The 26,605-nt window shown below is 43.6% G+C and overlaps 2 protein-coding genes across 2 annotated transcripts in view; both read left to right on the forward strand.

Annotated features, from left to right (window-relative positions):
• Positions 1–4,091: 4,091 nt before the first annotated feature.
• Positions 4,092–26,605, forward strand: part of ints14 (integrator complex subunit 14) — a 121,142-nt gene continuing 98,628 nt past the window's right edge. Inside the window, exon 1 of the mRNA XM_070830142.1 lies at positions 4,092–4,104. The gene's annotated coding sequence lies outside the window, so the exon portion shown is untranslated. The remainder of the gene's footprint in view (positions 4,105–26,605) is intronic.
• Positions 15,812–26,605, forward strand: part of megf11 (multiple EGF-like-domains 11) — a 52,139-nt gene continuing 41,345 nt past the window's right edge. The window contains exons 1-5 of the mRNA XM_070830577.1: positions 15,812–15,918; positions 17,922–18,023; positions 18,468–18,568; positions 22,712–22,804; positions 22,974–22,994. Of these exons, the coding sequence (XP_070686678.1) occupies positions 15,812–15,918; positions 17,922–18,023; positions 18,468–18,568; positions 22,712–22,804; positions 22,974–22,994 (424 nt within the window). The remainder of the gene's footprint in view (positions 15,919–17,921; positions 18,024–18,467; positions 18,569–22,711; positions 22,805–22,973; positions 22,995–26,605) is intronic.

Here is a 26,605-nt window from a genome sequence, read left to right on the forward strand (position 1 = left end):
AAATGTGACACTCCTGCTGAAATGTTTGACCTGATAATGTCGAGACTGACAGGCAAAGCTAGGGATGTGGTGAAGGTGTCGCTCCGCAGCCGCCCTAAACTGAGTACAGCCGACCAGCTCACAGCTGTGTTTGACATATTGAAAGGTAACTTCAGTGAGCTCACATACTCAAACTTACCCATGAAAGATTTCTACAGCACCATTCCCCGTGTTGGTGAGAATGCTATGGACTATTGGATTCGCCTTAACAAGTCCATCGACGCCGCTGACGAATGTCTGCGGAGGCGGGGTAAATCTGTGGAGGACCCCGGTGCTGAAGTGGTCTTAATGTTCATTAATCATTGTCCTGACCCCAGGCTTGCCATGTCATTCCAACTGAAGGCACCGGGGCAGTGGACTACAGCGGAGGTTCAGGAGCGTCTGGATGCTCACATGAGACATTTGAGGAAGACAGCAGCCCAGTCCCAGCACACAGTGGGTTTGTCGGCCTACAGTCAGAGCCCCGTGGCTGATTCTTTCCACCCTCCTGATCTTAGCACGTCCCAGGCTGCTTTAGTAGCACACCAACCAAAGACACCTTCTAACTCTCTACTGGCCTCTGCCCTGGCCTGCAGTCAGCCCCAGTCAGACAATGTTGTAGTGAGCCCACGTGAGCCTGCTTCTCTGTCTCCACCTCCTTCTGCCGTCTCTGACCCTGCTCATGCTGCCGTTGACTCACCTACTACCAACCTTGGTGTTCAACAGGTTGTGGCAATGTTTGACAAAGTTCTGTCCTTGTGCAACGCTTCCCTTGCGACCACTCAAAGGCCAGTCAGCCGACAGCAGGGCAACCGTCAACCAGCCCACCATCGAACTGGTCAACCCCGTAACCCACTGCCTTCTGAGCCTCTTGCATGCAAGGTTTGTGGCTCCAGGGATCACTCTACCCATGCACACTGTAGGCTGTACAGATTGTGCCTCAACTGCTTCAGTCCCGGTCACATAAAGAGTCAGTGCCAGCTGGCCTCCCCTTCTCCAGCCATGCCACTGCCTTCTCCCTCCAGTGCTGATTTAAACTAGGCCGCCTGTGTAAGGAGAGGGGTAACATGGGCGGTACTGGTGACACCCTCAGTAAGGAAAATGACTTGCAATCAATCTACGTGAACTGCTGTAGTGGTCTCCCTGATGACAAAAAAGTTATTGTTGTGGGCTCACATAGAGTGGAAGGAGCTAGTGACCTGTTTTATGCTCCAGTGTCTGTCGGGGGTCAGTCTACTTTGAGAGGGATGCTTGATTCAGGGAGCATGTCATGCACGCTCAGTGTGGAGGCGGAGTCCAAGCTTAGAGCTGCTGGTGTTCTCCCTGATCGTCAGCTTGTGCCTGAGAAGGTAGTCCTTGTCGGCTGTGGCGGCCTTACAACACAACCCAGTTGTATTTATGACCTGGAAATTGAGCTTTATGGGTCCAAATTCATTGTGCCGACTTTCCTTGTCCCGGGGCAGAGAGACGAGCTCATCGTTGGAAGCAACGTCATTAGGCCCATAATACAGAGGATGAAGTCCGATGAGAAGTACTGGGAGCTCATCCACTCCAGCACCTCGGACCCTGATTGTGAGCAATTTCTTCAGTTGCTCAGTTGCATTACTCGTTGGTCTGGTCCTGAACTGCCTGATAAAGTTGGAACAGTCAGACTGCGGCAGGCTATCACTCTTGCACCACAGGGGGAGCATCTGGTGTGGGGAAAGCTACCCAGTAGTGCTCCTGTGTCTCCTGGGAGCACTGTCATTGTGGAGCCCACCTCTTCCCGTTCAGCCCCTAAAGATATCATCATTGGGAGGGTTGTGACACCCATGTGGGGAGATCGTTGGGTCCCAATGAAGATCCTTAACCCAACAATGAAACCTGTGACACTGCGCCGCAATGCAAAAGTGGCAGACGTGTTTCCTTGTGTGGCAGTGGAGGACCTCCCTCTCTCCCAGGGTGTGAGTAGGCCACAGACCAGTCAGACTGACCCTAACCCCAACTCAGGTGCCACCCCTAACCTCTTTCAGCGGCTTAAGGACTGTGGATTGGCGGACATCAACCTTGAAGACTGTGAGGTGTCGGGTGAGTGGAAACAGCGGCTCGGTGAACTTGTGCTCGCTTACCAAGATGTCTTCTCCAAAGACAAGTTGGACTGTGGGGAAGCGAAGGAGTTTGTCCATCGAATACACCTCACTGATGATCGTCCCTTCAGACTGCCCTATCGCCGTGTCCCTCCAGCTCACTATCATAAACTGAGAGAGGTGCTGTCTGAGATGGAGTTGAAAGGTATCATCAGTAAGTCAGTCAGCGAATATGCTTCGCCGCTGGTCCTTGTCTGGAAGAAGTCAGGAGAACTACGGATCTGTACTGACTTTCGCTGGCTTAATGCAAAGACCGTCAAGGACGCCCACCCACTGCCTCACCAGGCCGACTGTCTTGCCGCCCTTGGTGGTAATGCCTTTTTCAGCACCATGGATCTCACATCAGGATTCTACAACATTCCCCTCCATGAGTCTGACAGGCGGTACACGGCCTTCACGACACCCTTGGGCCTGTACGAGTATAATAGACTTCCCCAGGGCTTATGCAACAGTCCCGCATCATTCATGCGGATGATGATCAGTGTGTTCGGGGATTTGAACTTCTCCAGCCTCCTCTGTTATCTGGACGATCTTCTCGTCTTCGCTCCATCTGAGGAGGAAGCCCTGAAACGGCTGGAGGCTGTCTTCTCACGTCTCAGAGCCAACAACCTGAAGCTGGCACAGAGGAAGTGCTACTTCCTGCGCAGGTCTGTGAGGTTTCTTGGGCATGTGGTGGACTGTGGTGGTGTCTCAGTCGACGAGGAGAAAGTGAGGGCCATCTCAGCTTTCAAGCGGGAGGACCTCATGAACGATGACGGCTGCACCCCATCTCAGCGGCGGGTCAAATCTTTCCTTGGGATGGTCCTGTATTATCAGCATTTCATCCCTGGCTGTTCTTCCATTGCAAAGCCACTCTACACCTTGACTGCAGGACAGAAGAGGAGAGCTAAAGGCTCCTTTGGTCGGAGACGGGCTGGCACCTTTCGAGAACTGACTCCCCAGGATTGGACCCCTGCCTGTGATAAAGCATTTGAGGATCTGAAAAGCGCACTCCTCAACAGTGTGATGTTGGCTCACCCGGATTTTGATAGGCCTTTTGTTCTCTCCACCGATGCTTCCCTTGACGGTCTCGGTGCTGTTCTATCTCAGGTGCCTGCCGGTGAGGAGAAGGCGAGACCCATTGCCTTTGCGAGCAAGACTCTCAGTCGCAGTCAAGCCAACTATCCTGCCCACAGACTGGAATTCTTGGCTCTGAAGTGGGCAGTTTGTGATAAGTTTAGCCACTGGCTCAAGGGTCACAGATTTACTGTCTGGTCTGACAACAATCCGCTCACATACATCTTGACCAAGCCGAAACTTGATGCTTGTGAGCAGCGGTGGGTCTCTAAGCTGGCTCCGTATTGCTTTGAGATCAAGCACATCCCTGGCAGGCTGAACGTGGTGGCAGATGCCCTCAGCAGAGACCCATTTGTGAGGCCTCTGAGGCAGCGGCTGCTGTGTGAACCTTACTCTGAACTGCTGGACCAAGTATGTGATGTCAGTGATGGATGCGTGCAGGATGCCTTCCGCCTCACGTGCCAGCCACAGTCACTGGGGAGTGCCTCTCACTCTGCTGCTATTGAGGGCTCAATGTCTGAAGATGATGTCTCCTCCCTCCTCTCTTCATTGGACGAGTGGGACTCTGCCCCCAGGCAGCGGGCGGCCTCCGCAGCTGACCATCTCACCACCCTCAGACTTCCTGACCAGGATATGTTGCCTTCATTGTCTCTTGCTGAGCTTCAGTCACATCAGCAGCAGGACCCGGTTATCTCAAGAGTCGCTCACTATGTTGACAGGAAGCGTAGACCTTCCAGACGTGAACGCTGCAATGAGAGTCAGCCAACTCTGAGAGTCCTGAAGCAATGGGATAAGCTAACGCTCCTGGATGGCATCCTCTATAGGGTAACAAAGGATCCCTTGACCAAACAGAAGAGGTTCCAGTTTGTTGTGCCTGAGTCCCTGAAGGAGGATGCGTTGATGGGTGTTCATGATCGTGCTGGTCATCAAGGTCAGCCCCGCACACTTTCCCTGGCCCGCCAGCGTTTCTTCTGGTACGACATGGAGAAGGATATCCGCAGTCATGTGAAGCACTGCCACAGGTGTGTTCTCAGCAAGACTCCCGAGCCTTCTGCAAGAGCCCCACTGGAGAGCATCAAGACCTCCGTCCCTCTTGAGCTCGTGTGCATTGACTTTTGGTCAGCTGAGGACAACCACAACAAGGCGGTGGATGTTCTTGTAGTGACTGATCACTTCACGAAGTTGGCACACGCGTTTCCCTGTCAGGATCAAACTGCCAAGAGGGTGGCCAAGAAGCTGTGGGACAACTTTTTCTGCATCTACGGTTTCCCCCAACGCCTCCATTCTGACCAGGGAGCAAACTTCGAAAGTGAGCTGATCGCTGAGCTCTTGGAGTTGTCGGGGGTTGGCAAGTCCCACACCTCACCTTACCATCCTATGGGGAACGGCAGCACGGAGAGGTTTAACCGCACCTTAGGCAACATGTTGAGATCTCTACCCCTTCGCTCCAAACAGAAGTGGCCACAAATGATCCAGACCATGACCTTTGTATACAATTGCACTGTTCATGAGACCACAGGGTTCGCGCCCTTCTACTTGATGTTCGGGAGAGTCCCTAGGTTGCCGGTTGACCTTCTCTTCAAGAACGTGCTTCATGATTTGACTGTGGGTGACTATGGAGCTTATGTGAAATCCCTTCTGGAAGACCTGCACTGCGCCATGGCACTGGCTCAGAAGAACTGCACAGCTGAGCAGAGACATCAGTGTGACCAGTACAACAAACGGGTCAAAGGTCAGCCTCTGTCTCTCGGTGACCAAGTGCTGCTGGCGAACAAAGGCGTTAAGGGGAAACGTAAGCTCTCTGACAAGTGGTTGCCTGTTGTGTTTACGGTGGTGGCCTCGAAGCCTGCCCTGCATATCTACCGGATCAGGGATCCAAAGGGACAGGAACGTGTCGTTCACCGGAACCTGCTGCTTCAGGTCAACTTCCTTCCGCTGGAGGAAGCTGTGGATGATGATGCTCCCATGTCCATGGCCGCCACCGGTATGGCCAATGACCCCCCTGGATCTGGTTGGCATGAGGCGGATGTGTCTGATTTGGACACTGCAGCTGCGACGGCTGAGCCATCCCTTGCTGACTCTCTCTCAAGTGTTGGTGACTGGGATGATGGCCGCACTGCCTCATGGGTCCGTGAGCGGTCCTCCATTGATGGGTTCCCTAATCCAGACTGTCAACCACTTCCTCCTGTAGCAGCCTCGCTTGCTGCTGGTGGCCCTGCCACTGCCCTGGATCCCCCGACGGCTCTCCCGGACTCCCTACCGCAACCACCGCCTGCCAGTCCGCCTCAGGCATCTGGTGCAGACGGCCTACTTACCTCACGGTTCGGCAGGATCATCAAACCGGTGTGCCGCTTTATCAAGTCCATGGCACAACTTGATTCCATGCTAGGGGTTCAGTTAGATACCCGTCCTGCTGTTCTTCATGTGTAAAATGTGTGAATCAGGGTGGCGTGTTATATGAGCTGCTTTTGTTGTTGTAATGGTTACATGTTGCTGTGTAGGACCTTGAGTTGTATTTTTTTGTGCTCAACCACATCGTTGGCCTGTGTGTGTGGTGTATAAGGCACCTCATCTTGTCTATGGAGTACTGTGAGTTCTTGCTAGGCGCCAAGCAGATCTCTTGTTCTCTTATCCTTTTAATAGGAAGCTCATATTGCTGGTTCATGTCATTTGGTTGTTTTCTTAATGGCCAGTGTGTTTGCGTGATTGTTTTGCTACCCAGAATTTTGTGTAATTCTAGGGGGGTGAGTGTAACAGGGTCAATTATACAGCAATGTGTACATATATTATAGATTTGTTATTGTTTAATTACACAAAATCTGTGTTACATTAAGTTTATTTTATTCATATTCATTTTAGTTAACACCTGACAGGTTGGCCTCCGAGTCGGTATGTGGAACTATTGTGCAACAGTTTTAGTTGGTACCCCTACATTCTGGTTGTAATGTGACACACCCCGGAAGACAAGGGTTCCGGAATTTTTACCTCGTGCTCGAGTTTGTTTTTGGTCTCCGTGGGAGAGGGGCATGCATCTGAAAAGACTGACCGGAGGATTTTGTATACGTTGCTGTTGTCAGGAGCTGCAAATAAAGCAGATAAGGCTTTCAAAAGTTATCGGCGCCCGAGTCTCTGTCTCACACACAACGCAGAGTCAGACACCACCGGTTACACTTCAACCCGACTACATGTCGGTGAGTGAATTCATCTGACAGTTACAGTTTCTAGTCACTTTCCAGGTTACTATTTGACATAAAACAACTATGCAATAAGTTTGTAAAGCACAACACACTGTTATAGATTTAACTGGTGGACTCTTTTGCCCTCAAATTGTCTCACATGGTTTCATTTCTAACCAAAGTCCAAAAAACGACAACTCACCTGTCTATCAAAAGCTACAATACAAACACTGATGTCTCTCTATTAACACCCTAATAATGACACAGCAGTAGATATATTCTATTATATATTCTATATATTCTTATTTCTCTTTTACTCCTGTGAAGCACTTTGTGACTTTGTTCTGTGAAAAGTGCTATACTAAATAAACACTAAAAAAGATGAACATACATATACAATAAATATTTTACTGCAGAACCAGCACATTTACTTTAATAAGTTTAGTGCATTTTGCTCATAATACTTGAAGTAGCATTTTTAATACAGGACTCTTACTTATAATGGAGTACATGAACATGAACGTATCTTTATGTAAGTAAAACAACTGAGTGCTTCTTCTACCCCTGCAAGTACGTACAGTGATCGGCATACAATTACATGTTATTTGTTTTCCTGAGTGTAAGACTAATGCGAACTTCAGTACTCCCAAGAAAATCAACCCTCCTGTGAGATCTCGGAGGATTGTCTGAACAGAAAGCAAGGTGCATCCAGGCGCAGTGGCTTTTTTCTTCCTCGTCTGCTTCACACACCGCTTATCCAGCGACATTTGGGACGAGTTTCTCACTGCTTGGCTTCTCACATCTTGGACACTGACACAAAATAAATGAAGACACAAAGAGACACAAGGTTCAGAGTTGGAAGTGGTTGGTGGCTGAGGTGTGAAACTGTTGGGGTGTAAAATTGCCCTGGCAGCCGTGCTGTTGTTTCAGCATTTCATGGCGAGCCGCTCAGCTAGCATCCCTACTTGCCTGCTCAGTGCCTTCTTCCTTCCACCTTTTTTATTTGTTTTTCTGTCCACAGCTTGCCTCTGCTGAGTTTGGCCGGCTCTTTGTAGACGCTGTAACTTTATAGAATACAGTAATGACCATACATCTTGGCTGTCTAGTATGCACGATCGTGGTTGTGCTTCCTTGACCAGAGCTGAATAGAGTTGTTCAGTTTTGTTCTCATGGTGGGAGAGAGCAGAAGGTTCAACAGGCTAATGTTCACACATTAGTTTGTCCTAGGATGTCCAACTGTTCTCCAGCAGCTCTCATCATTTGCAATCAGTCACAGGGTGGCTAATTGTCTGAGTGGGGAAGGAGAGCCTTACTGGTGCGAGGTGGAGCCTGACTGGCGCTTCCTCCTGGAGGCAGCGGGAAGCCAGAGCCAGGCAATAGAGAGAGGACAGACGTAGCGCAGAGGGCATTGCAACACATTTGGCTGTCATTGGGATGCCTGGGGTTTGTTATTAGAAGCATGGGGTGAAACATAGTGACTATTCTAAGCAGCAGGCAGAGCTATGTGACATCAGGCACATTGTTATTTTGGTTCATTAAGTGGCGCTGTTTCACTAATTAGTTTTCTTACGGAAAATGCAGGCCTAAAGCTGGTAATTGGTGACATGTTTATGACTGATGTGCCTGTTATGTGGATAGGAACCCAAATCCAATTAATTACAAAAAATGTGATAATGTTTGACAGCATAAAAATCATAAGAAGAATGAGGGCAGAGTTGCTATATGTTGTATTCTATTATCTATATTTGATGATCATGTTTACTCACATTAGTTTCAAATTTTCTGCTCTTTCTTTGAACCACTTCTGAACAGATGGTACAACTAACTCCGCTGCTCTCCTCCCTTGTGTGTCTGATTCTACATTCATAAAGCTAACGTTAGACTAGATTAGTTCCTCTGATGTCCGTGAAGCAATTTCTTATTATTGCCTGTGATGGAGAGTGGGCAGACTCTTGCCTGGGAGCACACAGGACAGTGTTTGTCTACTCTGACAGGCTGCAGAAAGTCTTTGTGCCCAGAGTGAAAGGAATAAAAGTACGAGGAGAGCCTCCCTCCAATGGGCTGTGTCTGGTGTTGGCCTGCCCTGCGGTAAGGCAAGGTTATTCAGATGAAAGATGGTGTTGAGATTAGTGAGCCCTGCCTGAGCGCGTGGACGTCCAGCATGCCGCACTGCGTGATTTATGAGAGTCGTGATATCAGCAGTCGCCACATGAATAAACCATGTGGCCAGAATTAAGCTCCTGTTAAACGACGCACAGCATTTTCCCAGGTGTCTCAACCTCGAAGTGGAAATCACAGTCATGTTTTGTTGTTGCTGTTGTGTTATAGCAGTTTCATTTGACCGCTTTTGGATGGCCCAGTGCAGCAGCTGAAGAGCTACCGGTTTTAAATCTTAAATCTTTCCCCAATTCCTCCAACTTAACCAATGCAGTCAGCCAAAAGTTGGACAGTTATAAGTTCATTAATGGTTGTGACTTTAAACACCATGTTTGTGGTGTAACACCAAGATGCAAAGTAACCAAACTTTGGAGGTTTGAAGACTTAACACTGGAGAATGTAACTCCATTAATAATCTATTTTATTAATTTAGTTCCATGTCATAATTTATTCAATATCATAATAAAATATTTAAAATGTCAAATTCAAATTTTGGTATTCATAAAATGTTTTGTCCAGCCAATGTCTAAAACTTAGTTTACACTGATATAAAACCCAGAAAAGCAAAAGATCATCACAATCGTTTATTTGGAAAATATTTGGCAGGAAAAATGTCTTCAGCGTTTAAACGATCAAGTAGTTGCCAGATAATTGTCTGCTGACTGATTAGTTGCTTCACCTCTAACATACACATCCGTCATAACATTGTTCTTATAGTTAGTGTCTCTACAAGATTTATGAACATAAACAAGTTGACCTCAAAGCAAGACAAAATGTAAAGACATATTTCAAGTTGACTTACTGACTCATTGCATGACTTATTGCATAAATATACAAGAAATCAGAGTTATAATTTGTTGTTCACACCTGCAACACTTGTGATGTCTTCAGAGAAAGTAACTTCTTTTGTATACTTAATATAATTTATATAAAATTTATATATCTTGAGAGACAGAATGCATAGTGAAGCGCTGTGGAGGCTGAATACGCCAGTACTTCTGGGAAACTGAAAACTCCATACATATGAATCTCGTGCATGCTAATAATATAAATATTGCACATCTGTCTTCTTCCTGACCGTCTCCACACTCTGCTTGGAAAATCATATGCAGAAGCCCAGAGCTAGTGCAGGACTGAATTTTCCTCCTGTGCCATATACAATTGTGTGATCTCACTCGGTCCTAAGTCCTCGCGAATGAGTTGAACTGCTAATGTCCATAACCATAACTAAGTAGTTTTATAGTCACACAGTGTCCGATCTCAGATTGAGAGATTGTGACGTTAATCCTCAGCTGGATCATGTCAAGCTGGCATTCCTAATCATTCAAGTGTAATAAAAAGTAAAGTGCCCAGGAGTGCATTTTTACTGAGATCAGGTATAAGACATTGCTGCCTTGGCTGCACTTCATGCTGTCAGCATTACTGAAATTCCCATAAATGCAGCGACAAACACCCTCTCAGGCTTTATGACTTCAATACGCTTGGTGCCAATTCATGTGTTTGGTCTCTTTAAAATGATGTGTATATATAGAGAGAGGAATAAAACAAGAAATCAGGAGAAACTAAGACAAATCGTAAAGGTCAGCACAGACTAACTTAATGTGTAATGAAAATGTTTTGTAGAGTCTACGAATGAATGAGGGGTTAGATCTTATGAAACTCACTGAAAAGAAAAAATACAACAGTGCAAAAATACTCAAACTACAATAAACAGTCCCGCATTCAAAAGTGTACTGTAAAAGTACAGAAGATAATTACCAAAACTTACATTGAAACTTATAATATCTGATTATCAGTATTGATGAATTAAGCAATACTTTAATTTTGTTGCTAGTTGAGGTGGACCTTTTTTAATAATAAACTGGGTAGGGTCTTTAAATCTATAAAAATTATATGTAACAAATTTATAACGTCATTTATTTTTAAAATCTAGTAAAAGTTACTGTGAGATTTATGCACTGAAAAAAATACTCACTAATTTTCCTCTTAAATAGTGGAATGTAAGTATAAAACTGCAGATAATAGAAAGACTCAAATGCCTTGAATATTTGGTACTTCTAAATTCGTACCAAGAAAATAGGTACCTCTAAATTGTACTTAAGCACTGTACTTTCCACCACTTATCACAGTTGAAACATGTGCCTAAAATAACAACCAGTGAGCTTTTAAATCCTGTTTTTGTGATTGGCAGCAGCAGGATTTCGTGTTGCTCTGCTTGTCAGAAACCAGTTTGTCCCCTGACATGTCACCGTCCTCTCCTCCTGGCCTCTAACATATCAGACACTCAGGTATGTGGCTAAAGCCAGGGGAAGCAGTGTCTATGATGCACCACGCCATGGCCTCTCTAATGAGGCCTGACTCTTAATGACTCACAGCTCCCAGCAGCAGACAGGGATGGCCAGCAGCGGGGCTTATCTCATTGGCACTCTGTGCTGTGTGGTTACACCTGTAACCTTTAGATCACTCCAAATTAGGTTGCTCCGGGAATCCTTCAGTAGTGATTACAAAACAGATTGAGTGGCCAGAAGAATTCTCATAAAAATTGTATATGAGCCCTCCGCCTGAATTTAGAGAAGGGATAATAGGCTGATTGTGCAAAGACATGTTGCACACAGAAGCCCACACCTGATCAGGCATTCTCTCTGCTGCTCCAGACAAGATTGCAATGCCAAGCGATGTTTCCGTTGACTGGTTTCCATTATGTAGATATAAATTAACACAGGCAAAAAGAAACCAAGCATTGTGATAAATGAGCACATAGACCACTAAGATGAGTCAAGAAGCAGCTGGGATCTATAGGTGGGAGGTGAGCTTGTGACTTGTGCCAGCTTGTCATGCCTGCTAAGCATCATTCATGGAAGAGTGCAGCTGCTGGTCAGCCAGGGGACGGAGTGGTTAATTGCATTGCACTTTGATAAGTCACACACTGAGGACACATGGCTTTAATCATGCAGGTGTCTTTGCTGATAGGCAGTAGTTGGGACAAAGGTGGCTCCAGCTCGTCGTCGTCAATGTTTCCATCGGACACCTGAGTTTCCGATTCATTCATTGAAGATTCAGAAGTCCTTATCCTCATGTAAACTACATCCCACACACACCTTATTACAATCCCCTGCTGCCTCTTGTGCTTTGCACTTGTGTCTCCATCAATAACCCAAAAGATGCTGCTATTTCAGCAGTTTGTCTGTGGGATCAGCTGCAGCAGCACAGCAAATGAGAGAGTTTCATAGTCTCAATAATCAAAGTGGTGAGGCACAGGAGATACATTAATTTAGGGGGAATAAGGTCTCTGGAGAACATTTTGTTTGGTGTGAACCGAACACGTTTAAAGTCAAAACAGAAACTAACTGTTTGTGTGGATGTCGGTGGATACAGGAGGGAAGTATCATATTGATCTGACTTGTCTTTCTCATGCAGTGCTCTTTGTTCACACTTGCTGTTTGCAGACTCAACAATGAACAAAAGTTAAAATAAACCCAGCGTACCATCATTAAAAGTTGATTATATTTGGTCTTTTTTCAAACATTAAAATGTTAAATTCCATGCCAAAAGGATAAGGCAGGAATCTGTTCAGGCATGAAAACATATCAGGTAGTTTCTTGTCCTTGGCATTCAGATTTTTAAAGTCAGCAGCTTGTTCTACAGACACATGCTGTACTGCACACAAATATCTCAGGGGAGGTAGATTGTGAACAGATCTAAGAGAGTAAAATCTCTGTGTGATAACATGGCACAATAGTGACAACCTGGACAGAAGATTTGATTTCAGATCAGAATTTGCAACTGCAGGCTTTTGCTTTTTTGATGATGTAGTGGATGATGTGTGCTGTGTTCACAGATTACTGCAAATACAGCATGAAAAAATAATTCACCACAAACATAAAGGCTCTTGAATTGAATGATTTGTTGCATCGTTTAGAGGTTAACCAGAAAACTGTTAAAAAATGTATATTTTATTATGGAAAAGTTTGAATTTGGAACATGTCAAAAACTTTTACAATGGTTTCTGTTGCATGAAAGTGGATCCAAAAAAATAGGAATGGCCTTTTTACCTCCAGTAATCCAAATATTAGTGTTATTGTGTTTGTGGTTGTTGCAGTAAAAGTGTATTTATTTGTCAGCTGTATGATGGTGCCTCTATTGGCTAATTTAAATTCAGTTCTGACGACCAAACAGAGATCTCTAAATGATGTTATTGGTGAATGCAATCGACATAATGAGTACAATAATAGCAAGAGTTTACATGCAAAAGAAAGAAAGAAAAGGAAAATGCTGAATTATTTATTTAGCTGGGGACAAAGACAGGCATATTATTTTGTTGTGCTTGTGTTTACATCTTAATGTAATTCACAACAAATGAAGGGTTGATGAAGCTCAAATCCACCCTCTGACCGTCTGGAGTAATCATTAAGAGCAGCACATTGTAAGAGATGACAAACACATCATTGTTCTGTTCACGCCTCCATTATAATTACACTAACCCTCGTGTAGGCTTACAGGTAACGTGATCTTGTTGCATTGTGAACAAGCTGCTTGTAGTGTTTGAAGTGTGAGCAGAGTTCATTGTATTTGGCCCTCTTGAGTTAATTTAGGCTTTTATTCCTGTGGGTAACGAAGTGCGTCTGTAGATACCAGGTAGGAGGGACACTGGAAAATGGAATGAAATCTGTGTGGTCAGATGTGGAGGCTGTGCAGAGTAAAGTGGCCTTTCAAGTAAAGCTTTTGTGAACTATACCCCTGTTGAGATTCCTGATCCCATAAGTAATTTATGAGTTTGTGTGCGCGCATGCGTGTGAGAGCAAGCAAAGGAAGCATGTGTCTTCTGTGTGTCATCATAAGCTCATTATTTTTCTCCTCTCCCGCAGATCTGCGACTTGTCATCACCTCTCCCAGCCAGTGTGTGTGTCTGGGCACAGTGGCACTTCTGTCACTTTGTGCTTTCAGAGTCCCCACAGCATCCACAAAAAACACCCAGCGACCACAGGCTATAAGATTAGGTGAGCTTAAGGTCAAATGCCTCTGGCTGCTTGCTCCGGCTATCTTTCCACATATTTGGGATAATCCTAATTCTATTACCTCTCGACCCTCCGCCGAAGGCTTGTGACTGAGAACTTGTTCGGTTTGGAAAAAATGTGACATGACAAATTCCAGAGCCATTCGTAGAAATGACTGAGGGTGGTGGTCTAATCACTGCAGCAATAAAAGCTTTCTAGTCAATCAAGCAGGGTCCCTGTAGTATTTAACAGGATTGTTTCAGAGAAGGGCCTGAATATGAAAGCAGCTGTAACCCTTTAACATGTGTGTATCTTGATTAATCATCCTGTTAAGGAAATGAACATGACTTTAACCTCTGCCTCTTCAGATGAACTGCTACTTAGAGGAAGTGGAGGTCTGATTGATTTTCTTTCACATGTGAGTGAACTACATGCGGCTATCAATGCAGAAGATTAGCTGAACATGTGAATGCCTGTGTTATTGGTTACAGTCACTCAGAAATATTGAACACATACCCTATAACGTGAAGCGCATGCAGGCACACACAACTTAGTGTATACATGCAAGCACACTATTAAGTATGCATATGATGATTACACATTGAGCCATACAAAGATGCTCAGACTAGTCAGTTGACATGTATTCATTTCAATGCGTTTGTCGTTTATGATACAACAATGTTTGAACTTCCTGTTGTCAAGAGGCCATATAATGGGCAGAGTCCCGAGACAGATCACCACACATAAGATACAGCTTCCATCCAAGCATTAACTTAAGGTATGAGATATGTTGTGTGTCAGTCACACGTGTCATCTATATATCCTTTATCTTTGGTAGTGATTTGCTAAGGGAAGACGTGCACATACGGCAACTCTATCACTGTCACGTTCGTTGTACTCTTCCTCTGCCTATATGTCTAATGAAATAACCCGCTGGTCTAAACAAATCAGCATCTCTGTCACTGTCAGCGGGAGGTTTCATCCCTGCAGCCAACTCATAGAGCAGAGCACATGTGCCTTTTGAAGGTCTTACTGAAGGAGAAAGGCACAGAAGTAAATCTTAAACAAGCACGAGGTGGCTGTGGCTCAGATAGAGTGGGTCATCCACCAATTAGAAGATCTGTGGTTTGATCCCTGGCTTCTACAGTCCGCATGTCGAGGTGTCCTTGGGCAAGACAATGAACACCAAATTGTGAGTGTGAATGATGGGTGAATGTGAATATAGTTTTAAAGTGCTTTGAGTGGTCAAATAGAAAGGCACTATGCTATTGAAGTCCATTTATTGCACAAGCTCATAAGCACGAATTTCAACAATCCCAGCTTGAAAACTACTTTAGATAAATAGTTTTTTGGGAAATACACTTTCTTGGCGAGCATTAGATAAGAAGATAGATACCACTGTTTTGGAAAATGTGAAGCTGCATTCAAGAGACACTTAGCTTAGCTTAGCATCAAGACTGCAAATGAAACGTTTTATGTACAGCTCAGCCTCTGTCTAATCTCAGGAAGTCTCTTTCTTTCTATTATTTCTTCCGGTCTTTCTTCTTCTTTTTTTTTTCCTCTGTACATTTCTGAGGCAGATTGATTCATACATTCATTCACAACTGCAGGAGAAGCACAAAAATTCCATTCAAGTTGAAACATTTTCACCTCACACAGTCACACCTTTGCCTCAGTTCTTACTGCCCTGTGCAAATTCACACCCACTCCATTGACTTTGTTTGCAGTTGCACTGCCTCTAAAATTTGCCTTGTATTGTGTCTGAACACATGGTAAAGTTCACTAATTAACTGCCCAAATTATTTTAAATAATTCAGCACATAACCCACCTTAAAACCACAACAATAAACCATGTATAGTATAAATTTAAAGTTGGTGAATAAAGGTGGTGGTGGGCAGATTTTGCTGCATTCTGCTACAGAGCCAGGGTTGCTGTTTCTACTTGTTTCCAGGTATTATGCTAAGCTAAGCTAACCAGCTGCTAGCTGTAGCTTCATATTTACAGACAGGAGAGTGGCATCAGTCTTTTCACCTTTCTCTTTGCAAGCAAGTGAAGAAGTGTATTTCCCAAAAAGTCAAACTATTTTTACTGCTACTTTTGAATAAGCATAGGCACATGTTTTGATGACCTAAAAAACTACTCCAAAGGTGATTAAATTACTGGAGATGTACCACTTCCAAGTACAAATGAGGTCTTATTAGAGAGGCCAATATGAGAACAGATCCAAGTAACAGTCAAAGTACAATCATCTATCTTTTCCCCTGCCTCCTCTCAGAGTGAAGAATGGGGCCATCTGCTGCCCTGCTGGCCCAGCTACTTGTCCTGGGCTTGACCACCAGTGTGTGGAGTCTGAACCCAGATGACCCCAATGTCTGCAGCCACTGGGAGAGGTAAGCATTATCCTCTTGTTTTTAACCACAGTGCATCGAATTTTAGATTTGAAAAAGAATCTGTTGTAGTTTAGCTGCACCAGCTCCCAGGACTGACATTGTCGATCTTGGAACTTTTTCAGTGTACCTGCTCAATGTGCGCTCTCTTAACTAAAGTTCCAGATCTGTTGCTCGAAGTCCATACAGCAGTATCGATCTCACACGGCTCAAGTCGCCAAGCTCTGAGAGATGGGAGGAGTTGCAGCTTCAAATGAAATACGCAGGCAAATTGATCAGTGTACTCTCATCCCAATCAATCACGACAGCCATAGAGCCTGAATAATTATTAGTTGTGCTGGGCAGTGTCATTTATGAGAAATACGCAGGAATAATTCCTGTCCTCAATGCAAAGGGGAGGAAAGAAAGCTGTGAAGATATATTATCTGGATCATTGCCTGACCAAGGTGAGGGTACTTAGGGATCGTGGCTCCACCTTGTTGGCACTGAAATTAATTTCTTAAAGAAGCATGTCACCGCTGGGAAGATGGCACTTTTATAGAACTGCACTGTCTTTGCAGCAGAAAGGCTTCAATAATAAATTGGTGCTACATGACGACAGAAAACAGAGAAAAAGGACTGTGGTATTCCCTTTTGCTCAAAAGGTAGAAAACCTACATCGACCAGAATGCACTGCACCGCTATCCTCATTAGCTGGCGGTGCTTGACTCTCAGCTGTGGCAGCCTTTTCCTCCTCCATATGCCGTAATTCCTCTGTGCTATATTTTTTCTCATATACGTAAATGATTCCAGCATTGGCAGCATGGTGGTGCTGTGGTTAGCACTGTTGCCTCACAGCAAGAAGGTCCCGGGTTCGAATCCCGGTTTGAACCCGGGGTGTTTCTGTGTGGAGTTTGCATGTTCTCCCCATGCTAGCGTGGGTTCTCTCCGGGTACTCCGGCTTCCTCCCACAATCCAAAGACATGCATATTAGGTTAATTGGTAACTCTAAATTGCCCATAGGTGTGAGTGTGAGAGTGAAAGGTTGTCTGTCTCTGTATGTGGCCCTGCGATTGGCTGGCGACCAGTCCAGGGTGTACCCCGCCTCTCGCCCGAAGTCAGCTGGGATAGGCTCCAGCTCCCCCCGTGACCCTGACGGATAAGCGGTATAGAAAATGGATGGATGGATGGATGGATTCCAGCATTAAACTATTATTATCATTTTCATACAAAAACATGTGTAGCTACAATCTGTAGTTCGTACAACAGCATCCGGTGGACTTTTGCTTGCAAATGATTGGGGAGCTGTGGGTGCAGGAAACATGGAGGAAAGTTAGACATCGTTCATTTGCATACCCACTTTGAGATGATACAAAGCGAGTTGAATTGGCAAAGTTCCCCTTTAAGTGAGCTGTGTTGATGACTTTGAGGTCCTCCAATATCCTCAGACTGGCTCTGGCTGCATTTGTCACTGACATGAATCACCTAAAAGCTCCTTTGAGGTCCTTTTTTGCATATCAAAGTTATTGTATTGCTTTCATAGGAACTGTATCCATTGACAGGACCTGTGTGATGTTATTAGTTTTTTCTTCGAAAATTTCCAAGGAGCATAAAAATCTACATTCCCAGCAATTGTTTTAACTGAAAGAAGCGTTATTCAGATCCTTCTTACTTAGTATATGTACAAGTACAACAATGTATAAATACCCTATGACAAGTAGAAATCCTACATTCTTACTTGAGTAAAAGTAATCTCAAAAGTATTATGAGCACATTTGGGCAGGAAAGAAGAGGAAACTACATTCTGCTACAGAAGTGTTCATTTACATTTTTGTGTTTTATACGCCTACCATGTTTTTTTTTTTTTTAGAAACTATAGCTGTCAAATAAATATAATGAAATAAAAAGTATAATATTTCCCCAGCTGAAGTATAAAGTAGCATGAAATGGATATAGTCAAGTAAAGTAAAACTACCTCAAGACTACTTCTTTCCACCACTGTGTCTCTTTATATTTCTGTCTTTTAGCTACGCCGTGACTGTCCAGGAGTCTTACGCTCACCCATTCGACCAGATCTATTACACTAGATGCACAGACATCCTCAACTGGTTTAAATGCACCAGGCACAGGTACGTTTGGAGGAGTTTCCTAGTTTGTCCCCATATTTGTTTCATCAGTGACTCAACCTTTGCTGTCCCCCAAAATCAGAGCCAAGTCTATGAAGGCCACAGTAAACGTCCTTGTTAATGTGGCTGACAGTCAAGCGGTCAGAGCCAGGATGTCTCTGACTGTAATCACCTTACAGTAAATGTTTTAATTACTCCATTAAGCTTTATAGTGGGCATCCAACTACCTCACACAGTCACCTCCCAAATACTGACTTTTTTATGGCAGGTCTTTTATACATAATTCCACTGGCTTTTAATTTTTTTCCTCAGTGTGCTCAAAAAAATTGCATAGCAACAGCTAAAAACCATGGTACAACTTACTTTTACCTTCAGTGTGTTTTCCTGCCCTTCAGAAAGGGTCACTCTTTACATCATGTAGCTGTCACGGTGTGTCTATTTTTCCAGGATCAGTTATAAGACGGCTTACCGGCGGGGAGTGAGGACCATGTATAGACGTCGCTCGCAGTGTTGCCCTGGTTACTTTGAGAGCGGAGACTTGTGTGTTCGTGAGTATACTTTTTTTTTTTTTACTTCTTTGTCCTCGCTGTTGACATTTCAGTTTATATCTGCTAGACATTTAGAGCAAAGAAGGAAATATTAGGATTGATCGTTACTGTGGGTGGCTTGCCACCACACCACCCCTCGCCTCTGTCGCCCTGACTCCAATCTGGTCCTCCTTATTACGACCACCCAATAACACACCAGCACTACCTTCTCTGTTAGCATGCCACCATATGAATTTACTCAGTTTAAGATGATTGAGCATGATTTAACAAGAAGGCACAGTATTTTACACTGTAGTCTGCTCTCTGCTTTTCTCTTCCAGCAAGAGTAATTTAATCGAAGTTGTATAACAATGAGAAAAATTAACGAGCCAAGAGGGTCCTGGTTACAGACTCAGTAGGTATAGCACCCGCCATAAAACCACACCGGAATTCAATTAACATAAAAAGAGCAGCGACTGTGAAAATTGGACTGTGGCAATATGCTGATAACAATCCTTCAGTGTCATTTTTGTAGCTTCATTAATAGTCATTGATTGATCATTCTATTTTTATTCACACACTTCAAACTGAATATATTTGCATGTTGGCCAAATAAAGGCAGAACATATAGCTTCTGAGAGTTTCGTTTTTGATATTCTCGCCTTACCTTATGTTTTATTCCCTTTAAATAATATTAGAATTGCACTTTAATATTTTCCTAGATCTTTTGCAACATGAGGGAGTTACTGATACAGTGACTGCAGCCATGTGGGTATGTTCTTCGACCACAGCCGAGGTTGTCCTTATCTGCTAGCCTCAGGGCAGCAGAGCACCGGGAAGCTAGCCAACGTAGAACAAGAGCCGGTGTGATTATCTGAGGGTCTCGAGGAGGGAGGCGCAGATTGATCAATAATGTATTAATTAACCGTTTGACTAACAATGGAGCTATTTGTTCATTAACAGTCTTTTCATGGTGTTAACCAGGTGAGTCTGCAGACTGTGGAGGTGCATCTCAAATCTGGCCTCCCTGCTGCACCTATTTCAGGTGTGGCGGGGAGACTGAGTTGATAGGGGCCGAGAGGGCAGTTTTGCTTTCTGCTGCCTTTGCAAACTGTTCCACCCCTTTTAATCCTAGCGCTTTCACTACCAGGATTAAGAGATTTGTACTCCCAGGGCTGTTTTGCATGCAGTGACAAAAGGGGGCATTACAGAGTAAATCGACCCCAAATTAACTCAAGTTGTCTATTTCAGGACATTTTGTTTTGTTTACTGAATGTAAAATAAAGCCATTGTGTATAGTTTGTTTACTGTAGCTTTCTCCATGAAGTCTATTTCATTGAAAGTCATAAGTGCTTTGGTACTACATCAACTATTACATTATCTCCAATGAGAGGCGGCTAAATTAAACTGGGGATTTGAAGACCTTGAAGGAACCAAAATTATCACACAAACAAACATACTCATGATGCTAAATCAGCAACATCTTTAAGGATGTTCCTTCCTTGTTTGTACTTTTGTCTCATCGTGTCTTTCGGAAGTGATTGTCTAATTTTCTCAAAGCTCTCCATGATAAGTTGAACTTTGATCTGTTTCCGTTTTAATTAGCGCTTGAAGTTCCCTACTAGAGGTCTTCATTAATTCCGTGACCTTTGATCTGTCGTAAGCCATTACCTTAATCTGTAACTAGCCCATGTAGAAGATGTGAGGAACTCATTTCCCACCTAATAAGCATGATTATTACAGTTGTGAACGAAGCAGAGAGGAGAAGTCGGTAATGACAAAGCTTGTAATATCTTCAGAGGCTGACAGGCTCTGCAGGGCTTTGAGTGTCTCCTTTTGCAGAACATTTAGGCCAGATGACTCCTGCATGATTCTTGCCTGTCCAGTGGTGCAATATAGTTCTAAAAATGACTTTGGTGGCAGAATTAGATGGATTTTGATAAAGTTTCGTCCAGCAATACGCTAGCACATTTCACATTTGGGTTTTGATGATCAGGAAGATGATGAGATTTTCCTCCTGAAAGGGATTCTGTGCCTTTGATTTCATTTTCATTTTGGCTTTGTTGCATTTTTTAATGCTTCAAATACATGGTTTTAAAATAAATCATCTCTGGGCTAGATAGAGGCGTGTGGTAGAGGCTTTGGAGAGAGTTGTTTGATATATTCTGTATGCATATCTCTTACTACATCACAATCTTCACAATCATTTTTTCCACTTCTGTTTCACCACCAGTGCACTCCAAAACAGCAATCATAAACAAACTGAATTTTACTGGTGAGTCTTTTTTCCCGCTAACTGCAGCAAAGTGTAGGGACTATACAAACGTATTTTATCATAGATTTTAAAAGAGTGTAGTTTGACTGGGCAAGAATATCCAATTTATTAACACTGCGTGACAATCACCAATTAGCTCCATTGTTCCCCGTCCTGATAACAACTCTGCATAATGAGTTAGATTAGCCTTTTATCTAGATGAAAGACTCAATTTTCCAACAGATTCCTTAGACATGAGTTAAGAAGAGTGATTCATGAATTTCAATTAAAATGAAAGACCTACCTCCTACTTTATTATGCCATCCCTTCAGTGCACCGGTTCAGATCTCAGGAGAAGGGTGTGCTTCATCCTTTCTCCCATAGTCAAAACTTCATTTCCATATTTCTTTTTTTTCTCTAAAGGATGTGACACATTTGCATTTTCCCTGTTCTCGCTGATCAGAATTTGCTGATTGAAAGTAAACGAAATCAACTCATCATGGTGACATTGAATTCGTCTCCTCTTCTCTTTGAATACTCTGCATACGGTGGACTCATTGATTACATGTAGTCAATCTCACACCTTCGTCAGCACAAATGTTGAAGCTCGTCCCCCTTTTCTTTTTGCCGGCTTATTGTAATTAGACAGGTTTCTTCCAGAGTACTGACGTTCAGAAATCTCCCCTAAATTATCTTTCAATCTATGGTTTACCTTTTTTTGCCCTGGGAGCATTTCTGCGATTAGCACCGGCTCCTAGGTGTTTGGGATTCACTCCTCTTTCTCTTCTCCCACTGGCGGTGGATCCTAATCGAAGTCTGATTGAGTGATAATCTATAATGGCACTGTTCAGGCCTGCATCCAGCTCTCTGCTGACCTCTCTGCCTGCAGGATGAGTGCCATAGTGTTGCATATAGAGCTGCAAAATCGCCCTAGGGCTTATGTTGTTTATAAAGACCTCACAGATGTAGTTCTACGGCCTTTTTTTCACCTTTGATCATAAAACAGGAGACAATGAAGAACAAAAGGAGAACTTGGATGAACATCTGATCAGTTAAGGCGATGGGCTGTCTGTTCCTCTGTCCTTGGGTTGTGTATCATCCCTCCACAGGCGTTGTTAGTGGACTGCTGGTTCCCGTCAGGCGGGGTTTCTCTCTCTTCGTATTGCCCTGACTGTCTCATTCCTCAGATAAGAGCCTGTCCGTCTTAACCCTGTTGGCCAGATGACCTTCGCTGCCACAGATTTATTTTCATGCTAAGTGCCTATTTTTGCGATCCTTTTCTTTCTTGGCTTCACACAGAAAAAAACTGGCACTGTGGCAAAAAAAAAACCCCATGTAGGTCACTTTATTATCCAGCTGAAGCAAACCCCCAACTCTTGTGAACACGCTCCCAGGCATACTGATGTCGACCCAATCAATCGGGTGCCGTGTTGCTCAATATGAATGATCAAGAAAACTGCACACTTAGTAAACAGTGTGGCGCCTGGACCAGCTACATTAAAGCATCGCTATATGACAAAGCACTGGCTGATCAAATTAGAAGGGATTTACAGCTTGTTCCTTCATGGCTCAGCCCGCTGATAACGGCTCATTGTGGATAGTAAAGCTATGCGATAAACAGAGATGTTGACCAAGGACTCAATCTCCTAAGAAATCATTTAGCCGAGTGTCAAGTAGTGGAGATATATGTTGAATATGAGTGCCATGGCTAAGATTTAGTCCCTTGATGGTATTAAGGAGATATTGACTGTTCAATTTTATGGGCCATTTTCTTTCAGCTGTTATCTTGGTCATTTTCATTATGCTGTTTATTGGTGGTTTAATGATGTTTTACACTCTGCTCGTGTGTTTGTGTGTGTGTTAACTCAATTATAAACTACACTGATGAGGGACGTCTCTGTGTGTCTCAGCTCTGTGTACAGAGGAATGTGTCCATGGGCGCTGTGTGTCTCCTGATACATGCCAGTGTGAGCCTGGATGGGGCGGACTGGACTGTTCCAGTGGTGAGTGCACTTTACTCCTAAACCTACAATTAGTCACTTAGACTAATTTATTGCTAAATGGCTTTCATAGCTAGTTAGTCCATTAGAATTTACTGTGAATCCTACAACTGTTTTTGCCTCAATGTGCATCTATCTCAAAGCTGCTCAGCTTTGTATCCTCTCTTCTTAGCAAACACAGATAATGGAACAGGTAAGTCACAATGAATTCATTTTCATTTGCTGGAAGTGGAAGTGATTTGCTTGATGAATATAGCGGATGGATGGATGGTTGCATCCCCCTGTGTCTATCGAGCTCTCTGTTATGGTCTTAATCATGATTAGACTGGTGCCTATGACTTGTTCAGTGGAATGATGAATCAATGCCAAGCTGAAACAAACCATTGTGCTGGCCTTTCTGTTTACTGGGGTTTCCTCACAGCTCCCAGAGCTGGACTCCAGGAGGGATGGGAAGGTGGAGTTAGGCATATGCATCCTGCAATCAGCTAAATGCTGGAGCGTCACTGAGACCAGACAGGAGGAAATAATCTATTTACTCATTTGAGATATTTATGTCTGCAGAGAAATAGTGAATTTGCATACAGGATGCACTTTCTCCCACATAGCAACGACCCAGTCACCATTTAATGCATCAACATCTCTGACCCCAAATTCTCAACTTCAACTGTCTGTGCCCTGTAGCATTTAACTGTTAGTGCATATTGCATATTTCCAAATGAGTAATGTGAGCTAAAATCATATCCATAGTGTTATTGTATAGATCTATGAGTTTTCATTAGCAGGAGAGCCATTCCTTGATTAGCAACTGTGTGTAAATCAGCTGCTCTCACTGCAGCGCCGGCCCATTGGAGGTGGATTCATGGGCATAAATGACAAGCCTGAGCTGTTTGCTGCTGCTCACTCCTACAGACTGGTGAGGGTCCAACAGGGAGGATGTGAGGTTCAGGTTCCCCCGGGGACTCTTGTCCCACTCTTGGTTGGTTAGGAGTGCAGCCGTGTATGCCTTCCAGCCTGCAGGTGCTGGGTTAATCCACCTTATTAAAACAGACTTGATGATTGAGACAGAGGCATTATTCATAACTTTAGATTTCCATACCAGGCATGATTCCAGGCTTTTTCATTTACGAGCTTTCATCTGTAGAAATGAGGAATGCGTGCCAATTTTTAAATTAAATCTGCCCTCTTTTTCCTTCGTGTAAATGGTTCAGCATGTTTTTTTTTGTCTTTCACTGTAAATTTTACTTTCACCCAGCTCAGATAGGTGATGTGAGCTTTAGTGGTCTTCGTGTAAGTGGATGCAGCTGTCATATTGGCTCACATGGGCTGGAGAGCACACACTAACATCTATTCAGTTCCGAGCACAATCAATACCACAGTGTATTTGCTGTTTATTTTAACGCTATTATGTTGGAGTTGAGGTATTTGTGCTCACATAAAAGACAATTCCCCGATACGATAGCTGGTGAGAGGGCAGAATGAGCTGGTCACATGATGAAGGATGTGTGAATGTGATAAAAAGTGTGTCGCCCAGGCATGGAGATGAAGCACTGCCGTGGGATGCTGAGCGGCCTAAAGCTGAAGTGACAGCCTTTCAGCCAGTGATCTGGAGCTGGATCAAAGGCTTGGACCTCGTTTCTGGAGCAGCACCCACCAGGAAGCAGTTTTGTATATGGGTCAGGTGGTGAAAATAAAGAGTCGGACTGTTTGCGGCCAGAAAAGAGAAGGCGATAAGGTGGGAGAGATTCAGTAAGTTGTGTTGGGAACAGTGGTGAGGGCTGAAGAAAGAAACTGCCTGTTTTTCACCCGCTGGTGTGCACCTGCTGTAGCCAGAATACATTTCATCCTTTTCTCCGACCCGAGGCAACAGTCCCACTGAGACCAGACCTGCTCTGTGACCTGCCTGGAGTCTTGCGGTGCCTTAGACTCATCTCAAGGACACACTGGTAGATGATGTGGACCACAGATAAAACAGCAAAACAGGATTTTAACTTTTGTTTGTCTCGTTCTACATCTTTCACATGTGGATTTGGAGCACTCTGAGTTGAGGTTATGTTTTCCCAAAAGAGTGATGAATGATTAATCGTTGTTGTTGGTTGGTGTGATTGCTCTAATGGCTTTATGTTGTGTTTGTGGAACGTGGTCTTGAACATGTTTCTCTGATCACATGTCATGAAATGATCTTTTACTTTTCCCCTTACCAGCTCAGGGCATTAGAACAGTGTGGTGACATGCACTTGTTAATGTCTGTTTTTCTCTAGTGTTTTCTGTTGCTTTGCATTCTATATTGAAACGTACTGTGTTCATATTCTCTGTGCCACTGTGCATACTCTGTTTTGTCAGTAGGGTTTGTCTTTTAAAACAACATTGTTCTCAATATGATTTCCACAATGTAAATAAAAGAAATGATGAAAAAGTATTAAACTCAAAACAGGGACAGCAGCAAATTTTGCAAAGGCAGTTCAGATAGATGGAACTCTGTTTATGGGACTGAACAGTATGTCTTTAGTTATTTAGTCTACTGAAGGCTTGTACTAGGTTTTGCCAAGGTAGTGATATTATTGGTTGTAGTTTGCAACAAATATAGTATATTTTGCTGTAAAAACAATTGTGCAGTGTGAAATGGGAAATCAAATCTTTGTAGAATATTATAAGCTTATTGAATGAAAACTATATAATGCTTTTCAGAACCTTATGAGTTTCTTGGGTTTTAAAGTAGAATTTCTTTTTGTAAAGTTGCAGAGAAATGACCCGGTGTCTTGGCCCCCATCGCTGTGTAGTTTTCAGCACTTGTGATTTAATCCCTCTCGATGATGCTGTCACACAGGGTCACTATTTGCTACAGTAATAACAGCTTTCGAATAAAGAGAACGATAAAGATAGATGCTGTATGCATGAGGTATATTTAGCTATGGCTGCAATCACTTGTAAACTATTAGGTGCAGTGAAGCACTATCATTGATTTCATGTGCTTCAATCGGATAATGATATGTTCCCAAAGCTCAGGGAGAAGAAATGTGCATAAATTTTGGTGTTTCTTCTCTCTGCCTCCTTTTGGCTTTACTTATTGTGGTGGAAATGTTCACCCACTTGTGCAGAGATTCGAAAAATCAATGCTACCAAGATAAGTATCTGTAAAGTCCAAGGAGTAGTTTAGCTTTGTTAACCACAAAGCATCTTTTGCGTTGTAAGAAGAAATCTATCACACTTAACAGCCAAATCTAATGTGGTTGGTCAGCCGTGGTCCATGAGGTAACATATTCCTCCCTAATGTATTCAAATGGGAAAAGAGCCACTGCTGCGGGTGCTATACACATGGCTAATTGATGAATGTGGTCTATGAACACTTGTTTATGGGATATTGCACCAGACAGGGGGGCATACATGCTACTTGTTTTAGGTTAATTGTCAACTAAAACAGTAAGATTATTCATTATTAATGTTTTAAATCAGTGATTGGTTTTATTAGATTATTAGGTTTTATTTGAACTTGAAATAATTGTGGTGAAATAGGAATTTGGTCTGGGTCAAGCAGAGATCACAGATATTTCCTTTACCTTCATTAGCTTATTACACTTCAGATGACACTGCCCCAACCAGCTGACACAATATGAAAGAATAACTAGACCAAAGCTGTGCAGTTGAACTTCATTTTGGTTGAAAAAAACACCCTTGTGAGGACTCCCTCTGGCACCCGTCGACAGTATTTACACATTATTCGCAGAAGTGCGTCTGTGCCAGATGGTTCCTCTCCAATCCCACAGCAGCAGGACATTGACATGCATTGCTGTCAAAGACCAAGAGACT

Source organism: Pempheris klunzingeri, chromosome 5 (assembly GCF_042242105.1).
Source record: "Pempheris klunzingeri isolate RE-2024b chromosome 5, fPemKlu1.hap1, whole genome shotgun sequence".
Taxonomy (NCBI): Eukaryota; Metazoa; Chordata; class Actinopteri; order Acropomatiformes; family Pempheridae; genus Pempheris; species Pempheris klunzingeri.